Raw genomic sequence first — 21,637 nt, 5'->3', positions numbered from 1 at the left:
CCAATGCCATCATTTTCACCCAGCTAGGGGCTTGGGACCAGAATCCCAAACAAGCTCCTCTCACTCAGCACTGTTCCCACACCCAAGGCCATCCAGGAAAGGTCCCTGGGAGGAGCTCCCCCACCCATTACCCCTGCTCACACTCAGCATTTCACACTCCTGGGTCTGCACATCCTTGACTGCACCAGCTACCCTGGACGTTTTCTCCCATTCCCATGGCTAACAACAAAAAAAATCCCTAAAACCACTTCAAACAAACCAATCAACACAAAACTACATACAAAAAACTCACACAGAAAGGAAAAAAACAAAAAAAAAAAACAACCACCAAAGCCGCAAAACACAAGCAGACTCCTTCAGCATGTCCAAACCCTGCACCCACAGGTGCCAAGCAGGAAAGTCCACAGGGACACTGAGGGCACTGAGGGTCCTCAGCTGCTGGCAGAGAAAAGGGTGCCAGCAGATCTATTCATTTCCAGCAGAGCCATCCATTTCCTAGCCAGAAGAACAGCCAGCTGGGTCACTGAAAGAGAGACAAATGTCAGAATACAACATCTGTAAGTGCACCTGGGGCTTTCATCCTCACCCCGCTAATGTTTGGTCACAAGGCAGCACTGAGAAAAACCACAGTGGAGACCCTGGCTAGGAGAGTCTGAAGATGGTCAGGAGGAAGAGGATAAGGACTGAATACTGCTCTGTCCTCCCACAGAGGATTTCCATCCTGCATGGCTTGAGGGTGCCCACACAGCAGTCAGAGAGAAACAGAAAGAGCAGCAAGGCCACTCTCCCAGCCAGCACTAACCAGCACCCACAGAACCACTGCTGCTGCTCCATCAGCTCCCTCACACCAGTCCCTCCAGCTCATGCATGGACGTTCAGGGGCACAGGCTTGTCCTCACCTTCAGAGCCAGCACAGGACAGCTGACACAACTCCAACAGTGCCCTGAGCACCCCAGCTGAAAGCCCTGCAGATTCAGGGTCAGGAACCTGCAGTGACACAAGTCAAGGGCTGGTCAGAAAGCGATCACAGGTGAAGGCCAGGAGCCCTGAACAAGAGTTCCATCACCAGGCATGGTCCACACACCTCCATTCCCATGGACAGCACCCAGGTGCCGTGACCTGGCTTTGCCTTATCCCTCACCCCAGAGGACACCACGTCTATCTTGTCACATAAATGTCTCCATAGGGCCAAGCACTGCAGCCATGGTGGAGGAGAGGCAAGCAGAGCCTCAGAAGGAGGCTGTGGGGAGGGAGCAGCGTGCGTGGAGACGAGCCTGTAACGAGTTTGTAATATGCATGTGTGGCACGGCCCGCGCAGCGTCATCACAATGGTACAGGCACTTTCCCGCCTCATTGCCTCCCAAATGGATTTTAAATATCATTCCGAGGACACAATTATTTAAAACGCTGAACTAAACACTCACTAATGGGAAAACGGCGTGTGGCCTGCAGCAGCCATTCCTCATGGGGCCACTCTGCCCATGTCATCCTCTCCTCCAGCCCTACACCCGGCATGGGGCCACAAGGCAGCTTCCTCCTCCTCTTCCTCAGAGGCCAAACAGGGCACCAGTGGTACCCGTGCTGAGCCCAGGCCAGCCCATTGCTCATGTGAGAGCACACCTGGTGTCCCCATCCCAGTGATCTGCAGCCCCAGAGCAGCTTCCAGGCACCAGGGACACTGTGAGTCACCCCAGGGCTCCAGGTCAGGGTCACCTCACCAGACAGCAGGTCTTCCTGTCTCTGCCCAGTATGGCATCAGGTAACGCAGGGCTGCACTAGGAGAGGACAAGGATGAGAGCAAGGATGCCTCCTGACCCCCTTTATATGGCCCTGGAAGTTGTGGTTTGTGGTTACAACATAAGATTTACCTTTTCACTTAGTCTGAATACCTCCCACACCCCAGGCACAATCCTGAGCAGGGGAGATGAAGAAAGCAGCATTATTGTGGGAATCCAGAGCACACAGAGCATGAAAAGAGAAAAATCCCAAGGAAACAAACTCTTTGTAGCAACCCTTGCTGGGGAGAACACAGGTGGAGACAGCTCCAAGGATGCTCGGTGCCCTTACAGCACTGGCAGCATCAGGGGTGACAGAGCTTCAGGCAACAGTGCATTGGTGATGGGGGAGTGCCTGCCTGACCTTTGAGCATTCCCCCTCTCCTTTCCTCTATGCAGGGATTCCAAGGCCACCACAAGCTGCCAGCCCTCAGAGACAGCAGCCAAGCCCAGCCTGAAGAGAAGGGAATGACCCAGAGCAGCAGCATTCCCAACACGAGCAGCTGAGCACACAGAGGCTGAGAGTCCATCGCTGGAACCCCAGCTGTACATCAGAGGTTCATATTTTAACAGCTTTGGCATCACCAGGGCTATCCATCAGGAGCTCATTTTCCTCCTGTGCTGTTTGGAGCAGTGTCTGATGAGACACCAGAGCACCACCTGGCAGCACGGCTGCCAAGGGACACTGCATGGCAAGGGGAATGCACACAGGTCTGCTCACTGCTGCCAGCCTCCACTGCCCAAAAAGCTCCCTCCCCTCAAACCTGCTGCCCTCCTGACAGACCTCAGGGATGCTCTGTCTCCTGTTCCTCCTCTGTGTGAGAGAAAGAGCACATGCTCTTAAGCCACTGCTCTCTCAGAGAACAAAAAACAGAGCACAGGCACTGGGGATATTTTCATGGACACTGATTCAGCACTATAGTGCTCTTTTTGAGAGGTTGAAGAAAGGGACAAAGGAAAAAAAATGTTTCCAGCCCACAGACATGCACAGCTTAGTCAGAACACAGACATGGGGCCAGGGACATGCAACAGAGTGATTAAGTGTTGCAGCACTAAAAACTTGCTGTGAGATCTGCGAGGACACAGGCAGATCTGGACAAAGACAGACTCCGTGGAGCAAGGCAGCCTCAGCACACTTTGGAAGAGAACCTGCACAGGCTCCAAGTTTTGCTCGTAGTGTAACCTGAGTACTTCTGAGTTGTTCTCACAGTGACCAGTGCTCTGTCACCGGGCAGCAGAGCCTAAAAGCAGCTTTGCCCACATCTCACGGGAGCCACAAGCCCGGTGTGAAAGCAGCTGAGCTGAGGCACGGCTCTCAGCAAAGCTCATCAGCTAAACACAGGGTGAGGCCTCAGGAAAAGGCAGCCTGTGTGACACCCTGTGCAGCTCCAGGGGCACTAACTGCGGGGAAACGAGCAGGATTCCTGCACGGCAAGAGAGAAAACCCTCACGCGGGAACCGTGAAAGGGACAGTGTGGCCAGGTTCAGCGCTGAACTGCCTCATTGCAGGAGCAACCTCCTCCTCCTCCTCCTGCCCCTCCGTGCATCTGCACTCCCTGCCGCATCTCCGAGGAATGCGGGGATCTAGTAAGAGGAACGCGAGCTCAATCTCCAGCTCCTCCTTCAGGTCTTTGTTGGGAGTGGGAGGAAGAGGGGGACGTGACACGAAGCAGGATGCAAAAGTGAAGCACTGGAGAACCAAGCACCTACAGCTTTAAATCCTCACTCCTCCGGGGCTCACCCGGTGCTCGATGCTCTATCAGACATCTGCAGGAGACAGCCTCTGACTTCTCATAAACCAGCACCTTATCCACAGAGCCAGCCAGGCACCTGCCGAGCGAGCTGGGCTGCCGGCCGAGGAACGAGCACGGTCCCCGGGCAGGGCTCCGATCCGGGCTCCCGCTCCCTCGGCAGGGATGGATCCCAGCTCAGGCAGGCAGAGGGACCCATCTCCAGGGCAGGAGCAGAACTGCAGCTCCGGGCTCCTCAGCGCTGCCCATCCCTCAGAGCGCGGCTGAGCAGCTGCTGCAAAGGGAAAGAAGCTGTAGTGAATGCGTCAAAACTAAGAAATGTTTCTCCGTTGTCTCCTCAAAGGTAAAGGTTTGTAAGTTAAAGTTTTGAACTGCCTCCAACAATGAACAGAAAGTGGTTTATTTTAGAAAATGAGGCACCCCCTTTACTGGTCATTAAAAGAGCTTGTAGGTGATACATGAGGCAAGCAAGTAATAGACTTTTCATACATCAGGCAAACTTGGCCAGATGCTAAGGAGCAGCCAAGGACATTTTGGCAAGCGAAGATGAGGATCTCAGTATTCCTGCTGTTGACAGGAGGTGGCTGTGACCTTGCACGTTCAATATCCTCTGTAAGCAAGTACCTTACCTGCCACAGGGGCTGCAAAATCTACAAAACGACAAAGTCTTTGCTGTCCCGGCTGCTCGTACGAGGCTTTTCGTGCCTCACCCTGCTGGTCTGGCTCTGCTCCCTCTCTGGCTTGCTTGCCAGCTCTCAGAGGGAGCCCAACAGGCAAAGACCCATCACACCAACACAGATCTCCCCCGTTGCACTCTATAAGCCAGCTCTGGACCCGTGGTGGTGGTCACCCCTTTCCTGTGCCTTTCAAAATTATTCTTGGGATTTCCTTCTTTTTTTCTTTGCTTTTCTCTTTTATGAAGAAAAAAAAAAAAGTTGAATTATTGCTTTTCTTTCCAACATGTAACCTCATTCATGTTTTAATCTCACTTTCAGGTATGTTTAGAGCCCAGTTCCTTTCCACAACTATGGATCAAGGCAAAACTTGCCTGTCCTCACCTTAGGCCTCCCACTCTTGGGCTGGACTCTCACAGGCCTGCCTCCAAGCCACGCATGCAGCTGAGCATCCCCACAGCTCTCTGCCCCTGGTGCCAGCACACAGCCTCTCCCACAGCACAGCCACCACCAGGGCTGGAGGGAGGAAAACAGATCCCTCTCCACTGCTGTCCTGCAGCCAAAAGGAAGCACAGCCCCCAGCAGAGCCCTTGGCTCTCTCCCAGCCAGCCCCACTCCACAGCAGCAGGGTCAGAGCTGCGGGGAGATGCTCAGTGCTGCTGCTGCCTCCTGTGCCCTCCCCAGAAGCATCACGCACACCCAGGCTGGCCCCCACCAGAGATCAGCATCTGTCACAGCTCATGAGACCCAGCAGCAGGCTGGGGAAATCTAGGATTGCCCCATTTGCTGTCACCTTGACACTTCACACAGCTCTGGTTCCTCCTGGTACTCCCACCCTGATAGTGGCTGTGAAGATAGGACATTAGAACCAGGCATCCAGTCCCACCCTGGAGCTGACAAAGGGCACTGCAGCAGGTTGTCCAGAGAAGTTATGGATGCCCAAGCCTCCAAAGCCAGGCTGGACAGGCTTGGAGCAACCCGGTCTAGCAGAAGGTGTCCCTGCCTGTGGCAGGGAGGGGGACCTGGAGGGGCTTTAAGGGCTCTTTCAACTGAAACTATTGCATGATCTGCACCCAGAACATGGAGCACGTGTTTTCTTCACTGCAGCACAGACCCTGAGGCAGCAGCTCTGTGCAGGAATCCCCACACAGCCCAGGAAAGTGCTGTGCTTACAGGGCAGCCAAGCAGCCACCACAGGGCTATGGCTCTGGACACAGCACTCAGCCCTGTGGGCTCCACGTGACAGACAGAAGTGCGCCCATGCTCCCTTCAGGGCCCTGCATCCCTCCTGTGAGAAGCACTTGGGGATCAAGGAAAGGCAGTGAGGGTCAGTCATGATATGATGGTCCAAGGCAGAACACAGGACACCCAGCCCTAGCTCAGTTTAGAGCCCTGCAAGATAAAGCTCTCTTTAAAGGCACTGGAAGCAAGTAGAGATGATGGCCACGTGTCTAGAAAGAAAAGTGTGTTTTTTTCCTGTCAGTGAGCTCATTTTTCTTCAGTCCTGCCTATGCCAGAAAAGGCGAAAGTTTTCACCAGAAGGAAAAAAAAAAAAACAAACCAACAAAAGCCCCCACAAAACCAGCAAAACTCAAACTAAACAACAGCAATAACAAAAACAATACACAAAAACAGCTAACAAGGAAAAATTCTCATTTGCACTACCCACCAGAAAAAAAAAACTCAACCAAAGGACAACAGCTTTGAAAATAGTTTATAAACCTTAGAAGAACCCTTTATCCAGTGCTAATTTGATCCTATTGACCCAGAGAGATTTAGCATCTATTCTGACTAGTATAAACTGATAACTTGGGCAGAAAGAGCCACCACAGTTAGGAAGCAGTTGAAGAACAGCAGGACAGTCAAAGGCAGCAGAGCTTTTAGCAGTCAGGAATCTGAAGGCCATAGTAAGGATTTTGGAGAACTGCAGAGAACCCACTATGCTTCCCACAACGACCCCAGCTTTGCCCAGGCACACCCTGTGGTCCCTGCTCCTGGTTGCACATGGTTGTTGTCAAACAACAGCTGCTCTTCCAGCCCTCCCAAGCAATCCCCACGGCCACAGTTTAAAGTGTCTCACAATTTGTGATGCCAAGATTAAAGCCACACCCTGTATTTCTATGCATTTTTTATTTGCAGGCAGACAATGCGAGGTTCCGCTTTCTGAGCGGAGAGAGAGCCAAGGCCTTTCCTGCAGGAGGAGCGGCGCGCCCGGGGTCCCTGGGTCACTGGCCGCTGGTGTACTTGGTGACGGCCTTGGTGCCCTCGGACACGGCGTGCCGGGCCAGCTCCCCGGGCAGCAGCAGGCGCGCGGCCGCCTGCACCTCGCGGCTGCTGAGGGTGGCACGGCGCCCGTACTGCGCCAGGCGCGCCGCCTCCGCCGCCAGCCGCTCCAGCATGTCGCTCACAAACGAGTTCATGATGCTCATGGCCTTGGACGAGATGGCGAGGTCGGGGTGCACCTGTGGGACACAAACCGCGCCTCAGGGTCCCCCCCAGCACCTGCAGGGAGCGGCAGCTCCGTCCCCTTTGCTCCAAAGGCACCCGCAGCTGCCACCCCGAGGGTTTCAAACCGTGGGCAAACTCAGGACAGGCTCCCATAGTGCTGTAGGAGTTTGGGGATTGCACTGGAAGGAGCCTCCTCACAATCCCCGGGAAAAACATGGCTGTGAGGGATGGAAATACTCCCACCGACAAGTCCTGTCTACAGGCTCATGCTGACAACTGTGGCCTAGAAAACCCATGGCCACTTCCAAACATGCTCTCATCTCCCCATCAAGAATCACCAGACATCTACTCACAGGGCCAGAAGTAGCTATTTCTACAGTACTGACTTTCATGAAATTACTTCTTCAGGCAGAGCTAAGCACCAGAGCTCATTCCCCCTAGGAAACAATTTCTGCTCTGGATCCACCTCTACTACCCCTAGAATCCACCCCCTCAAATTCTAAGCTTCAGCTGGGCCTCTCCTGTACCTGCAATCACACTGTTTTTTCTTTCCCCATCTCTCCAGAAACCCAGATTTTTCTTTTCCATGCTCTTTATGGCACTAACATACAACAGGCAGAGTTACCTTCTGTACAAAGTAATTTCTAGCAGAAAACAAACATTTACTCACCTGCTTCAGTACTTTGTAAATGTAGACTGAAAATGCTTCCTTTCTCTTTGGCTTCCTCTTAGATCTTTTTTCCCCAGAGGCAACAGCACAACCACGTTTCTTCAAAGGTTCTGGGCTCATCTTAATCCCCAACAGAACAGCCAGCAAGTGCTGTGGGGCTGGTTATATAGCACAAGACTTACCCTGCCTCAGTTGCAGCCCCCAAGAAACAGGACAGGTACACACCTGCGGCTGATGATTCCACTTTGCACTAAATGAAAAGCAGCTGGCCTGAGAGGAGCTTGGAAGTGACAGATTCAGCTAAACTTTCAGACCTGAGAAGTTTGAGTGTAACCGGGGCAAAGAGGGGCAAAAGGAGAAGCATCTGATTTACGGGGGACAGCATTACCAGAGAAGAGCCATGCCCAGGTAAAAAAGGAGCTTGGTGAAAGGAGGGATCTTGCTTTGGTGCAGGACTGTGAATTGGAGTACTCAAGGTACTCCAGAATCAAATGGAATCACATCTGTTCTATGGAACAGGTAATGCCATCAGGGGAAACGCAGTAACTGCAGGGAGCATAGGTCCAGAGATTAAAGGATGGCACTGTAAACATCCTCCCAGCCCAATTTCCCCTGCTACCTAGCCTGCTCTTGGGATCCCACCTGCTGCACACAACAGGCAATGTCAGGAGGGAGGCAGTGGAGGGCTGACACCTCAGGTGTGGATTGATCTGTCTTGGAAACCAATGATTACACTACTGAGGGTAAATGTGGCGCAGGATTTAGGCATAGCCAGGAAAAACGTGCAGCAGCATAGCAGGGACATGAACAAAACAGGGTTTTCTGTACGTTGGAGAGAAAAGGAAGCCTTTCAGCAGACACCACTGCAGCCATTTCATAAAGGGATGACACCAGTATGCTTGTGTGGTGGGGGAACACACCTTGTTTGGTGGGAGTCTCTGTGCTGGCAGGTGGAATCTCCTGCTCAGGTACACACATCATACTGGCACAGCCTGAGCAAACCACATCTGCCAAAGAGTGAGCCTGGGGGCCTAGTCATCAGTCAGTGCTTCTGCTGCTGCTTGTGCAGCCCACAGTGTTCCACTGAATCCCTTTATTCCCTGCCTGTCCTATGGGGAGGCACCTGATCACCCTCCCCTGGTGTGAGTGACTGTCACAGTGACAAGGGGGGCAGTGCCACAGCGAGGTTCTTGCTCCCAGACACTGAAACCTCAGTGATCAGGCAGTGCAGGCTGCAATGGTCGTGTCAGTGCATCTGTGAAGGAGAATGGGCTTGTGGAGATCTGGCATCCTCTTGAAACAGGAGTGACTAGTACTGGCAGTGAGGAGCAGGGGACATCACCACCTGTGCTTCCTAAGGGGCCCTGTGTTGTCAGGAGCAGTACAGGGCCCACCCTGGGAGGGACATTCCACCACTCCTTGCAATGGGAGCTGTGTTTCCTTGGCCACAGCACACAGGGAGGGACTCCTGTGCTGAAGGAGCTGGGGGCTGTTGTATCCCTCCCCAGCTACCGCCCTGTCTGTGACACACAGCCTTACACAGTGACAAACACACAGCTGTCTTTTCTGGAAAAAACCCATTTAGCTGGAAGGAGCCCGTGGGTGGAGGAACAGCACCTGGTCACTCAGCATTAGGCACAGGATGTCTTCACACACCAAGGGTGGAGGTGGTCCACAGAGCAGTACAGCCAGCCTCGGACCCTCAGGTTTGGGAATTACCCTCTGTTTCCCTGGACTGCATGGGCTAGAGGCTGTACAGGCTGCTGTGCTGGGCCTGCCTCATGCTGCTGCTGCTGGTTTGTGGGATATGGATCCACCTGCAGCACACACACAAGGGAATCCCACAAGCCTGCACCTGCCCCCTCTGGCTGTGCTAGAGCCAACCTTGCTTGTGGACAAGAGGCAAGTGTGATTGTGCAGGCACTGGGTCGCTTCTTTTACAGAAATGACCATCCTAGCACCTGAGGAGCGACTCTTGTAATTTATCAACAGTTTTGCTTTTCTGTAAAACCAGAAAATTCTCAGCTGAAACAGCCTGAAGTGGCACTGCCTCAGCTTGTTTCTGTCTCTGAGATCAGCGCTCCAGGACATGTCACCCACAGCTGCTCCAGCACAGCCCAACACACTGTCACCACACAACAAAATGAGGTTAAACCAAGGCTGCTAAAGCACATTTATGGATTCCATTTCACAAGTCCTGCCCTACTGTCACCCCTAGTGCAGCTACAGCTGCTTTTGCTTCCAACATGTATCTGTGGTCCTTGTTTATACATGAGAGAGGTCTAAGTTCCTCTCTCTTAGCAGCAGCAGAGAGGTGACAGAGCTCTTCCTGGCTCCATGAGCTACAACAATGCTCCAACTACTGCCCCTGTCATCCCAGCATCCCCCAGCCATTCTCAGGATTTACCATTCCCAAAGAACTCAGTGTAAGATTGTATTTTCCATTTATTACTACAAATCTGAAATGTACTGAAATTTATTGTTGCCAAATCTTCGGTAAGAAAAAGTTCAGGACAAATAGCTCTAGCTTCAGTGAGGACTCTGACCTCACCATTCTCAGAGCTACTTCACAACCATTTCCAACTCACCAGCACCTCCTACAACCTAGAGAGGAGCACAAACAGACCTGTATTAATCTATTATTGTTAAACTTTGTGGCCCATCAGTCTTCTGAGTAATCACTTCCGTGAGTTTTCACACCCTCACTCTACCTGATAACTTCCAAGTCCTCCACTGTGAGATATTAATCCAGGTGACATTTACTACCATCTAGACTTTTCTGCAAAACTAACTTGGAAGCGCTTATACTAACTGGCATAATTTTCCCAGAAAACATATTCTTTTTCTCCTCTCAGGTCATTGCTAGAACCAGTAAAAACCTGAAGGGTCCTTTTTGATCTACTAGAAGCAGCTCACATTTGTCCTATGGATGACACTCAGTGTTTCCACAGCAGCAGTCACAACTTGGATGGGCCCTTTGGGAAAGAAAAATAAGGAAAGACTTCTTATAAGTCAAAGTCAGTCCGTTGGCACCAAAGAATGCTCTGCATGGGAGCACAACTCCTTCATTCATCCTGTCCTTCCATACACCCAGGCACTAGTGCTGCCACATGGGCTGCTGGGCTACACGAGCCTCTCCTGGGACCAGGGCTGTCACTCTCATGGGTCAGAAGTAATTCAAATGATGACCCATGATCAAAAAACCTATTAGGTTCAATTTGCTACCTACCTTTCTCTTTAGTACTTTTTATTCTAGTATTAAATTAAAAATGTGTTTTATTCAAGCTTCTGTGGCTCAGGGTGAGGTTTGAACACCAACTTTTCCAAAAATCTGTTACTGACACCAAAAATAACAATTAAATTTCAGCTGATTAGTCTTTAGTTAAACCTACAAGGAACTAGTTCAGAGTCCAAAATCCCTACATTATTTAGTCTTATTATTAGACAATTCAAGGTGAAGCAAAACACCACACCTGAGCCAGTGTGTTTGTAAGAACACAGGCTGGTGTCCCACAGATCTGTGTTCTGCCTCTAACAATGATCTGTGGAACACTTTTGGGTTGTGTCTGTCACTGTCCGTGACAGAGGCATCCGTGGCCTGTTCAGGGACTCACTGGAAATGCAGTGTTCAGAGTGAGAACCCTGTTCAGTGCCTGCACAGCTCAGGACTCCCCACCCACATCTCTCAGGTTCTGGCCACAGCTTTGGTTCCACTGAGGAACTGAGCACTTTGCAGGCAGAGCTGCTCTCACTCAAAGCTCAGGACTTGCTCACTCACCCCAGCACAACCCAACTACCATGGCTCACAAAACAAGACAAGACTGTTTTTCTCTCTTTATTGACTGATGGATTCTCAGGCAGATCTGTTAATTACACTGTTAAATAATAGTTAAAAACAAACCAAGGCCAGAGGAGTTTGAAGTGAAGTATCTAAACTGAAGCAGAAATTGGGAAGGAAAAGGCAGGAGAAGCTGGGCTGGGGTCTCCACTTGTGTATCACTGCAGCTTGGACACCCCAATGGCCACTGTTGTGACCCCAAGCCAACAGATTCCAAGGCCTGGCTCAGATGGGACGTTGTCTAGGTAAGGAAACAGTTGCCCAAATGTAGCCAGATCAGAAGAGAACAGCTCTGTCCAGACATAGAGGTGCAAGGCAAGTCGAGGGGAAGCAGTATTGCAGCAATCCTAGAACACAGCCAGAGGGAGCAGCAGCTGTGCCCCGCCGTGGCCAGGCCGGGGGCTCCTCAGCTCACACGTTGTGGGTCCGTTTGGTGAGCTGCGGGTCCTCATCCACCAGCTTCGACTTGAGATGCTCCTTGTAGGCAAGGATGTCCCCTTGCCACTTGGTGATTGTCTGCTTCTCACAGACCCAGATCTCCTGTGCCACCTGACAGACAACACACCACGATGAGGAGAGAGGTTTGCAGTACAAATTTTTATAATCTTACCAAAAGTATAAAGTTAACTAAAAACTACTCTCTGAAGTCTTGCAAGAAAAGTTTGATAACCTTCACATTTAGACTATCAAAGAAAAGTATCGACAGGGAAATATTTTCCCTGGTGTTTTCTGCATAATTTGTACAAGATTTTAGAACTGAAAGTCCCAGGCCCCTCTGTATTTCTGGTTTTGTTCATGGACTAAGATGAAAAGCCTTTCTTGCTAAATTGGTAATTGAAACAAAAGTAGTTCTTGACCTGAACTACTTGGATCTATCACAGTGAAAAATAAAATCATATCTGAACTTGCAGCCAAAGCTATAGGGGATCGATCAGCACTTCACATTTGTGGTGGTTTTTATTTTATTTTAAGCACCTAATGTTTTCCTGGGCTAGCTCAGCAATTGTTTAACATTGCAGTAAGGGAGTCACAATTTCTTTTTCACCCACCCATCTTTTTGGGATGAGTAAGAGCCAGCCAGTTGAAAACACCTGGTTTTCATGACTAAAATGTTAGAAAGGTGCTCTGACAAAACTCACAACTGTCCTTACCTGTTGGATGAGTCTGAAGTCATGGCTGACAAGCATCATTCCTCCCTCGAACTCATTGATAGCATCTGCCAGTGCATCTATGGTTTCTATGTCCAGGTGGTTGGTGGGCTCATCCAGGAAGAGCATGTGAGGGTTCTGCCAGGCCAGCCAGGCAAAGCACACACGGCACTTCTGCCCATCAGAGAGGTTCCTGATGGGGCTCACCTGCCCAACACACACATGGCTTGCAGCTCTGCAGGGACCTGACAGCTTGCCACCCTGCCCCAAACCACCTGGGTCTCACCTTGGGCTCCCAGCAGCTCCATGACACAAGAGTTAGCCTTACACCTGCATTGACCTCAGTTAGCCTTATACCCACACCAGCCTCAGCCTTACACCTGCACCAGCCTCAGCCTTACACCTGCATCAACCTCAGTTAGCCTTATACCCGCACCAGCCTCAGCCTTACACCTGCACCAGCCTCAGTTAGCCTTATACCCACACCAGCCTCAGCCTTATACCCACACCAGCCTCAGCCTTATACCCACACCAGCCTCAGCCTTACAGCTACACCAACCTCAGCCTTACCTCTGCATCAACCTCAGTTAGCCTTATACCCACACCAGCTTCAGTTAGCCTTATAGCTACACCAACCTTCTCCCACCCTGGGAAAAAGGGAATTCCAGGGTTTCTGAAGGACTGTACACAGCAAGACCCAGCTTGTGCCAAAGGTGTGTAAGGACAGTTAATTGGTATGACTGGTATTCACCGACACAACAATCAAACTACTCTCAGCTTCTGCAGTGATAAATGGGCAAAACCAATGTAAAAATCAATGCTGAGCTGCAGCAGTGTGGACAACTGTCACACACAGGACGTGTCATGTACAGGAGCGTGTCATGCTGGGCCTTGGAGCACCATAGGTGAGCCCACCCTCTTGCCTGAGCCAACTGGACCCTACAAACAACTGAGAATCTTCTAGCACTTCTGCCTGGCATTCATCTCGGAAATAAGAGAAGCAAAATACTTCAAATTATAATTAAACATGCTCAGGTCTAGCAATATACCAGAACTTGCTTTCTTTTCACCTGGAGTGTGAGGGAGTCACCCCTTCCAACCCACACACTGCTGTGATCCAAACAAAGTTTCCATAAGCTGTGGGTTAATTTTTTCTGTAATTTCAAAGGCAGAGATGGAAAAAGCATTTTGATGCTGTGGTGTGGCATGCTGCATACTGAACCACACTGTCAGGTATCAGTAAAGTAACAGAAAACACAGAACCTCTGCTCCCCTAATGAACAAAAAGCAAACCTCAACAGCTAATACTCACCTGCTGCTTCCCTGTCAAACCATATCTGCCAATGATTTTCCTCATCTCCTCCTTCTCCTTGATCTCTGGGTAGCATTTCAGCATGTACTCCAATGGTGAGAGGTCTAAGTCCAACTGCTCTTGCAAGTGCTGACAGAAAGGAAAAGTCAGCTTCAGGCTGTGCAGGCCAACCACTCCATGGCCCTAAGCACTCCCCCCTTGCACCCCTCTGGTACCAGGTGAGCAGTTGAACGCATGAGCCAATAATCCCACCCACAAACAGCCTCTGTGCCCAACTACTAGGGAATAATTTAATAACTGCCATTTGAGGAACAGGAGTCTGCTCCAGAACAGGAGGCTTGTTCACCACCAAACACAAGGCACCACCTCTGTTGCAGCAGGTGGGAGACTGAACAGGAAGGACCACAGCCAGGCTCTCTGCAGGGTGAGAACACGAGCAGGAGCCCATTCCATGGAACAGCTCCTTCCCCCATCTCCAGACACAGAAAGGCAGCACTGGGAGAGGCCTTAGAAGCAGAACTGGAGGTACAAGGTTCCTCATTCCTGACAGCTTTTTCCTCAGGATTCCCTGTCCCCTGGGGCTGCTGTAGGGAGTACCTGGTGGTATCTACCGATCTTCACATGAGAGTGCTTGCGAATCATCCCATCTGTGGGCAGCAGCTAGAAGGGGAAGATAAAATCATTTCAGCAGGAAAGCCCTCCTCTTGTAATATGCCAGAAATACAGAATCCAGCCATCTCCAGTCTGGCACAGGGGAGACAGTCTGAACAGGTAATATGAGTGAAAAAGCTCTATGTTTCACAAGACCACAGGACTTCTAAGGCCTGACCAGGGTGTTCTGGCAAACAAGTGCACTTTGCTGAAGACTCTTCCAAAAGCAAAGGCCCAGAGCAAGGTAGACAATGCACAGAGCAAACCTCTCCTGTGAGCAGCTTCAGCAGTGTTGACTTTCCAGCTCCATTGGGTCCAACAAGAGCTACACGAGTATCCAGGTCAATCCCAAACTCCAGGTTATTATAGATCCACGGCTGCGAACCACAAAAACCACAAAACATTTTCAGTACTCTCCAGAACCTCCCCGCTGCACCTGTAATGCTCTGTCCCCAGCAGGCCCAGCATTAGCACTGCCAAGAACTTTGCTCCACTAGCCATATACTGCAGCCCCCTCAGGAAGCTCAGCCAAAAGTCTCCCACTCCCAAAGAAGCAGGAATACAAGTGATCTCTGTATGCATAGTCCCATACTCACCCCATCCTTGGTGTATCTGAAGCTGACATTCTGCACCATGATGACGGGAGGGGGAATTTTCCCACAGGGTGGAAAGTAGAATGACAAAGTCTGTTAACACAGAATATCCACCTGTGAGACATCCACATCATGGGACAGCCCACTCATTCCAGTATAACCATGCCTCACTACCAACATCAGCTGTAGACAAAGGCACCAGATTGTGACTTTTTATAAGCCCTTCTTGCAACTCAGATTTATTCTTATGAGCTGCCTGCAAGCTCATCTGCTGGCCAATAAACCTCTATTTCTTTTCCTTTGAAACAAATGTGGGTCTGCATTCTTAACACAAGTAAAAGGTGCACTGAGCATCCTCTCCTATCTCCTATGAGCCCTAGGCATTCCTTTCTGATTTTTGCAAAGCAGCCTTATTAATAAGACAACTCCACTTCCCTCCCCTAGAAAACTCCTCCTTCTCATTGTTCAGCATTACTCCATGCTGAGTACAGGGCTACTTGGCATCAAGGAAGGGTATCTTGTTCTTGCTACCAGCTCTGTCAGCCCTTCCCACTGTCTGCTGAAGACCCTTGTCCTCCTGTAGTCCTTCAAATACAGATCTCTAGATGCAATTCCACGTCTGATCCTACCTTATCATTCACAACTCTCTCTGTCAAGCCAGAAGCCATCATTTTTTGAAGGGTCTTCTCCTTGCTCTGAGCTTGCCTGGCCAGTTTTGCGCTACCATGGCCAAACCGCGCAATGTAATTCTGCAAAAAGAGTCAGCCAAAAGGCACAGTGATAAGGCTGATGAGGGGCAGGAATGCCCACTGAAAGGGTAGGAGGGTGCTCATGCAGCTAGGCAGGTACCTTCATATGAGCGATCTGGTCTTGCTCCCAGTGGAATCGCTTCATTTGATTTTCCTCTAGCTCTAAGCGGGTCTTTACATACTGATCATAATTTCCCTGGAAAGAGAGCATGGCACATCAGGTGTGTCCCGAGAACAGCCCCTGTTCCTGCTCTGGTTACGTGGGGCTCTGTTCACTCACCGTGTAGTACTTGAGTTTGCGGTTGTGCATGTGGATGATGTTGGTGCAGACGCCATTCAGGAAGTCCTGGGAGTGGGATATCAGCACAAGAATCCGCTTGAACCTGTGGCACCACGTAAGTTATTATAGACTCAATTAGGAAAAGAAATTCCGTTTGTTGGCCGTTTGATGGTGACAAAGGCTTTATATGCATGCTCTGGTAAATAGCAGTGAAGCAGCTACAACCAATTGCAGTGAGTAAATCCTGCCAACAGTTTTCACTGTAGTAAAACACCCCGGACCATTACATAGTCTTTGCCTGTTACCACAAGAAGTCCAGAGCTGATTGCCTTTGAGGCAAGTGACTTGTGTCACTGATGCAGCTGCCTCCACTGGCATCACGTTTCTAAGAGGTTTCAACCCTGGCTGCTTACTGTCCCCTCAGTACAGACTCCCAACCACATGCACACTGCAGCTGGTTCTGCTCCAAACCCGTACAATGAAGGGTTAAAGCCTCACCAAAAGAGGTTCAAAGTTCTTTTCTAAAGCACCTCACTTCTAAAGCAAGGACACAAAAGGTTCAACTGACAGAGCTGATGGGAAAACCTCTGCAAAGGCAAAGCCCTTCTCACAATACAGTTCTTTTAATGCACACCCCGTAACCTGAGCATCCTAACTGTTCCTAAGCTTTTTGCCTTACACCTTAACATTTTACCTTTGTTATGAAAAGCAGGCAGCTCACACACTAGCAAAAGATGAAACCAACACACTCAGATACTACAGTTCTGTGAAAACAGAGGAATGGTGGGGAGGAAGATGAGCTGAGAGCCAGGTCTGGAAAGGTCATTATGTACTAGTACAGTACATAATGCTGGTACACAGGCTGCCAAGGCCTGCTCCTGGCTTTCAAGGAAGCACCTTTAACCTGGGAGTACAAATCAGCATTTCTCATTTCTTCAGTGCCAGGGAGATAGGGAGTTGAACTGAATTCTTTATCCTTGTGTCAAAGAATCTCACACAGCAGCAAGCGGGTGTCACTGGTACTGCAACAGTTTTGCACCCACAAGAACTATACAGTTACTCCTGCAGAACTTGCTTAGGTGCTGACAAGATGTTCAAGCTCACACGCTGACAAGCAGAAAAGCACAACCCACAGAAGCACCCAACTCCTCCATGCTTACGTTTTCAGCTCTTCCTCCAACCACACACAGGCATCCAGGTCAAGGTGGTTTGTGGGCTCATCGAGCAGCAGCATGAAAGGCCGAATGAAGAGTGCTCTGCAAGGACAGGGGAGATGACAGCATAGGGTAAGTGCAGGGAACCCAAAGCCTCTCAACCTGCTCTGAGTCCTTACAACTGCCTGTGACTCTGCAGTCACGAGCAGGCACGCACTCTCACTCACCTGGCAAGTGCTACCCTCATTCGCCAGCCACCACTGAAGTCCTTCAGCTTCTTCCTCTGCATGGCTGGCGTGAACCCCAAGCCATGAAGGATACGTGAGGCTCGTGCTTCTGCCTTATCAGCATCCAGCTCCTCCAGGCGTTCATATAACTCCAGGAGTTTCTCACACTCCGCTGAAAGAGAGCCTGCCAGTCAGCACCCCTGCCCACAGAGGGCTCTCAGCTGCACAGCTGGGAAACCTCACAGCCCCTCTGCTCTGCTCCTACTAAGCCCCCTCCACGGCCAAGCCTGAAACACTTCTTAAGACCGCACGGAATAATTCATCCAAAGAAGTGTCATCTGTGCCCATTAGTACAGGGCAGCTGGGGGAAACAGGTACCACAACATGTGAAATCTTCCCAAGGAGCCCCAATCTCTTTGGTAGGGAAGGAAAGGGAGGAAATGTCTCTTGGGACTATGAGAAGCTTTACCGTCTTCATGAGCTAAACGCTCTGCTTCTCGCTCCAGCATGGCCCTCTCTGTATCCACCTCCATCACACACTGCAGAGGGGTCTTGTCACTGGGAGGCATCTCTCGGGTCAGGTGATAGATGTCAATGTGCTCTGGGATGGGCACTTCTCGCTTCCCAATAGCTGACAAAAGCATGGATTTCCCTGTGTGCAGATAATCACAATTAATTGCTCAGTCAGTGAGATACAATGTCAGTGAGAGTCAGTGAGATACAACGTCACAGTGAAACAGATCACATACACTCAGATCCCACTGTGATTCCTTCTCTTTCCAACCTCAGAAAATCCTGGGGAATTTTTTTCCCAAGAGGCCAGAAGAACTGGAGGCACAGTAGAGCCCACTGTCTCGGTAGGACAGGCTGCCCTCCTTGCTAAGGCTCACCACCCCAAAGACAGAACTGAGACATGAAGAAGCTTTTTGGAAACCACTGCACTTCAGCCCTTACCCAGATTTTGGAAACTTTATCTCTGTTGTAGTTTCTGCTGTCTAACCAGGTCTGACAGCTGGTATCACGATCCCAGATTCCAGAGACTTCTAACACAGAGGAAAGTAATGCACTCATCCCTAAACAACCTGGGTTTTCCCGAAACTTAAACCAGATGGTCACTCTTACTAGCACCTCCCTAATCACAGCCATATTCTGCATCTCTCAGTGTAGCATCACTTTCTCCATGGACTGTACAGTTGTTTCCCTAGTTAGGCCAAACCACACGTTTTCTACTTCTCCATACGGTACAAGTTCTTTGACTAACACCAACAACACTGGGTTTACTGGCTCTACTAGGCTAATCAGGCAAACAGGAATCAGGAAGATTAACGGCTCCCAGACAACTCTCCCAACTCTCCACAGAAACAAGATCAAAAGCACAGTCCAAATCTAGAATGCAATCTCAGACAACTATCAGCAATCCTAGTAATCCCCCCCCTGGGTGGAGATATGGGAGAACAGAAACTGCTGGGTCCCATCCATATCTGCCTAACAGCCCTCCTGGTTTCCAGCATGTCCCACCTGCACCTGCCCAGCTTCTCAGCAGAGACCTATGCTGAATTCCAGGGAGCCACGGTGCTTGCCCTCGGCTTACCAATGCCATTGAGTCCAATGAGGCCATAGCGTCTCCCAGAGTTCAGCTCCAGCTTGGTGTCACTCAGCAGCTCCTGGCCATGAAAGGTCAGGGAGAGGTTGATGATATGCACATCAGTGCTGTTGGGGTGGGAGGCCAGCACTCCTGTCACGGCTCGAGCAGCAGCTTTCTTTAACTCAAAATCCTCCAGCTCCTTCGTAAGAGCATCCACCTCTGTAGAGAAGACCAGAAGTGTTACTGATTTACAAACACAAGGGAAGCCATAAGCCCCTGCACCAAAAGGCCCAGGACCACAAAAACAACTCCCATTTCTACAGAAGAGCTAAGGAGACCAGGATGCAACGACACTCAGCTTTTCAGCTTAGCAGGAGGATATATACAGTCTAGTAGGAACTTCCACCAGCTAAATATCTAAATGTCATCTAAACAAAACTGGACCATCAGAACTAAGCGAGCAGACACAACAGTGAGACGTTTTCTGAATGTGATGGGACTAACCCAAACTTGCAGGAAAGACTAGACTAGGAGTAGAGTGTACAAAGTTTTGTTTGCAAGTGTAAGAAAAGGCTTGGACAAAAAATGAATTGACTAGAAAATAAACAAAGGGAAAGCTAAGAACAGAGAAGCAGCAGTGGAACAGTCCGTACTAATTTTCTGAGAAGCTACAATGCTCGTCTGCATGTTCCCTCTTCCTTTCCTCCTACAGTACAAGAAAATCATAGAATCAAAGAATCCCAAAATGGTTTGGGTTACATCTTCCAGAGCATTTAATTCTAAACCTGCTGCCATGGAGAAGGACACCTTTTACTAGAGCAGGTTGCTCCAAGCCCCGTCCAGCCTGGCCTTGGACACTTCTACGGATGGGGCAGCCACAGCTTCTCTGTGCCGCCTGTGCCAGAGGCTCGCTGCCATCCTTCCTGTCATGCTGACCTTCTGTCACAGGCCAACTTCACCCAGTGAGAGATGCTGCCCTTTGAAGCAGCCAATGGCACTGGGGATCCTGGCAGGCAGACCTGACTTCTGATTGTGCCAGCGCAGAATGACACCCTGCCTGTCAGCATCCAGCACTCTGGGTGAAATCACCCACTCCGCAAAACCACTATTAACACCGTGGCAAACGTGCCTTAGCCAAGGCGCAAAAAATATCACTGGCACTGATACAGGACTCCTTTGGGCAATGCCACAGAGCAGTGACCACAAAGAATGAAACAGGTGAGTGAAAATGGGTAGGGGAGTGTTACCCCGATGCATCAATAGCTCAGCAAGAAACACGCCGGTATTGACCCGCATAGAATCACATGATCTCCTGGGCCGGAAGGGACCCATAAGGACCATGGAGCCCCAGTCCCGGCCCTGCAAGGACACCCCAGCACCGCACCCGTGCCCGGGAGCGCCGTGCCAGGCCCCCAGCTCTGCCCGCTCCCGGAGGGGCCGCCGGTGCAGCGGAGCCTTCCCGGGAGCAGCGGGCCCCGCCCCACCCGCGCTGCACCAATAGCAGCGCGCTATGCAAATGACCCGGCGGAGGCGGCGATTGGGCGGCTCGGGCCGGGCGGCCCCCGCGCGCCGGGGCCTCACGGAGCTCCGGCCCGCGCTGGGACCCGCGGCCCGTACCGGCCCCGCCGCTTGGCACGGCGCACCGCGGGCTGAGCCCCACAGAACACTGCGGGCTGCCAGCTGAGCTAAAGGAAGGCCCAAAAATGAACTCTTTGTAAGCGTTTCCAGCCCTATTTCCTTTACGACCAACAGCTCCCTGCGGCAAAGCCTCTCTCTTTAACAGGCACCAAGCCTCTTTTAGAGGCAGGCTCTTAGTTTTTGCAAACCAGGTACTTCTCAGAGAAACAGGTGAGCAGAGAGTCACAGCAAATAGCAGTAAGAGAATTGATTTAGACTCTACAGTGGTTTCCACAGCAGGAAAGAAAACTCCAAACGAAACGAAAACCCGAGAAACCCCACACAGGTCTGGGCATCAAGTAGCAGAAGGTAGGGACAGTGACTGAGAGGGGGAAAACACCATCAGCCCCCTCCATCTTCACACTGCCGTGCCTCAAGCGAGGGCATCCTTCACACACACGGCCCATGCGGAGCCCCCGGCTGTCTTGCTGCCTCAGGGCAGAGCGGTTCCGACGGCAGCTACTGCAGCCGCCGGTTCCACGCAACCCACGCCGAGGCGTCTCATCAGAACATCAATGTCGCGGTTCGCCCACCCGGGACACAGCCGAGCGCACACGGTCCGCCGGAACGGCGCCGGCCAGGCCCCCGGCCTGCGATACGCGGGGCAGACACAGCACCGGCCGGCTTCTCACCTGGCAGCACCGTCCCGTTGGCCTCCGGGGGCCGGACTTCCTGCGGCTCTGGCCCGGCATCACCGTTCTCGTCCGGGACCCGGCGCGGCCGCTGCCGGGCCTTGGCCGCCTCCTTCTTCTTGGCCGCCTTCTTCTTGGCCAGGTCAGAGGGCATGGCACGGGTGGGAGCTACGCCAGAGGGGGCGACAGGCGCCGTTAGGCCGCGTCGATCCGGCCCGGCCCGGGTCGCCCCGCCTCTGCTCCCCGGCCCGGAGCACACGGCGCCGCCGGCTCCCGCCGAGGGCTCCTGCCCGCCTGCCGGGCTGCCCGCGCCGCGCTGCGCCGCCCACCCCGGCCCGGCCCTGCCCCGCTACTCCCCGCTCTCGGCTCCCCGGGCCCGCCCGCACCGGCCGCTCGCGCTTTCCTTCTGTCGCAACAGCCCCGCCGCGACCGCGTGCGAGCGCCCCGCCCCCTCGGCGCACCGGCCAATCGCA

The 21,637-nt window shown here is 51.6% G+C and overlaps 2 protein-coding genes across 3 annotated transcripts; both read right to left on the bottom strand.

Moving 5' to 3' along the window:
• Nucleotides 1-6,425: 6,425 nt before the first annotated feature.
• Nucleotides 6,426-7,438, bottom strand: LOC134428930 (late histone H2B.L4). The gene is made up of 2 exons (XM_063175987.1): nucleotides 7,319-7,438; nucleotides 6,426-6,662 (listed from the first exon to the last, which is right to left on the bottom strand). The coding sequence occupies exons 1-2, from the start codon at nucleotides 7,436-7,438 to the stop codon at nucleotides 6,426-6,428; spliced, it is 357 nt and encodes a 118-aa protein (XP_063032057.1).
• A 3,702-nt stretch (nucleotides 7,439-11,140) lies between these two features.
• On the bottom strand, nucleotides 11,141-21,600 carry ABCF2 (ATP binding cassette subfamily F member 2). Of its 2 annotated transcripts, XM_063160383.1 has the most exons (15): nucleotides 21,551-21,600; nucleotides 21,165-21,332; nucleotides 18,862-19,074; nucleotides 17,740-17,922; nucleotides 17,271-17,442; nucleotides 17,050-17,145; nucleotides 15,890-15,992; nucleotides 15,710-15,805; nucleotides 15,490-15,609; nucleotides 14,864-14,953; nucleotides 14,534-14,644; nucleotides 14,214-14,276; nucleotides 13,617-13,745; nucleotides 12,308-12,511; nucleotides 11,141-11,705 (listed from the first exon to the last, which is right to left on the bottom strand). In XM_063160383.1, the coding sequence occupies exons 2-15, from the start codon at nucleotides 21,316-21,318 to the stop codon at nucleotides 11,568-11,570; spliced, it is 1,872 nt and encodes a 623-aa protein (XP_063016453.1). In that variant the 5' UTR covers nucleotides 21,319-21,332; nucleotides 21,551-21,600; the 3' UTR covers nucleotides 11,141-11,567. The 2 variants fall into 2 exon arrangements, with proteins under 2 accessions (XP_063016453.1, XP_063016365.1); XM_063160295.1 differs by lacking the exon at nucleotides 21,551-21,600 and having other exon boundaries at nucleotides 21,165-21,359.
• Between the last annotated feature and the right edge of the window lie 37 nt (nucleotides 21,601-21,637).

Source organism: Melospiza melodia, chromosome 1 (assembly GCF_035770615.1).
Source record: "Melospiza melodia melodia isolate bMelMel2 chromosome 1, bMelMel2.pri, whole genome shotgun sequence".
NCBI classification, from domain to species: Eukaryota; Metazoa; Chordata; class Aves; order Passeriformes; family Passerellidae; genus Melospiza; species Melospiza melodia.
The sequence above is the reverse complement of the archived record's forward strand: the minus strand, read 5'-3'. Positions and strand labels throughout refer to the sequence as shown.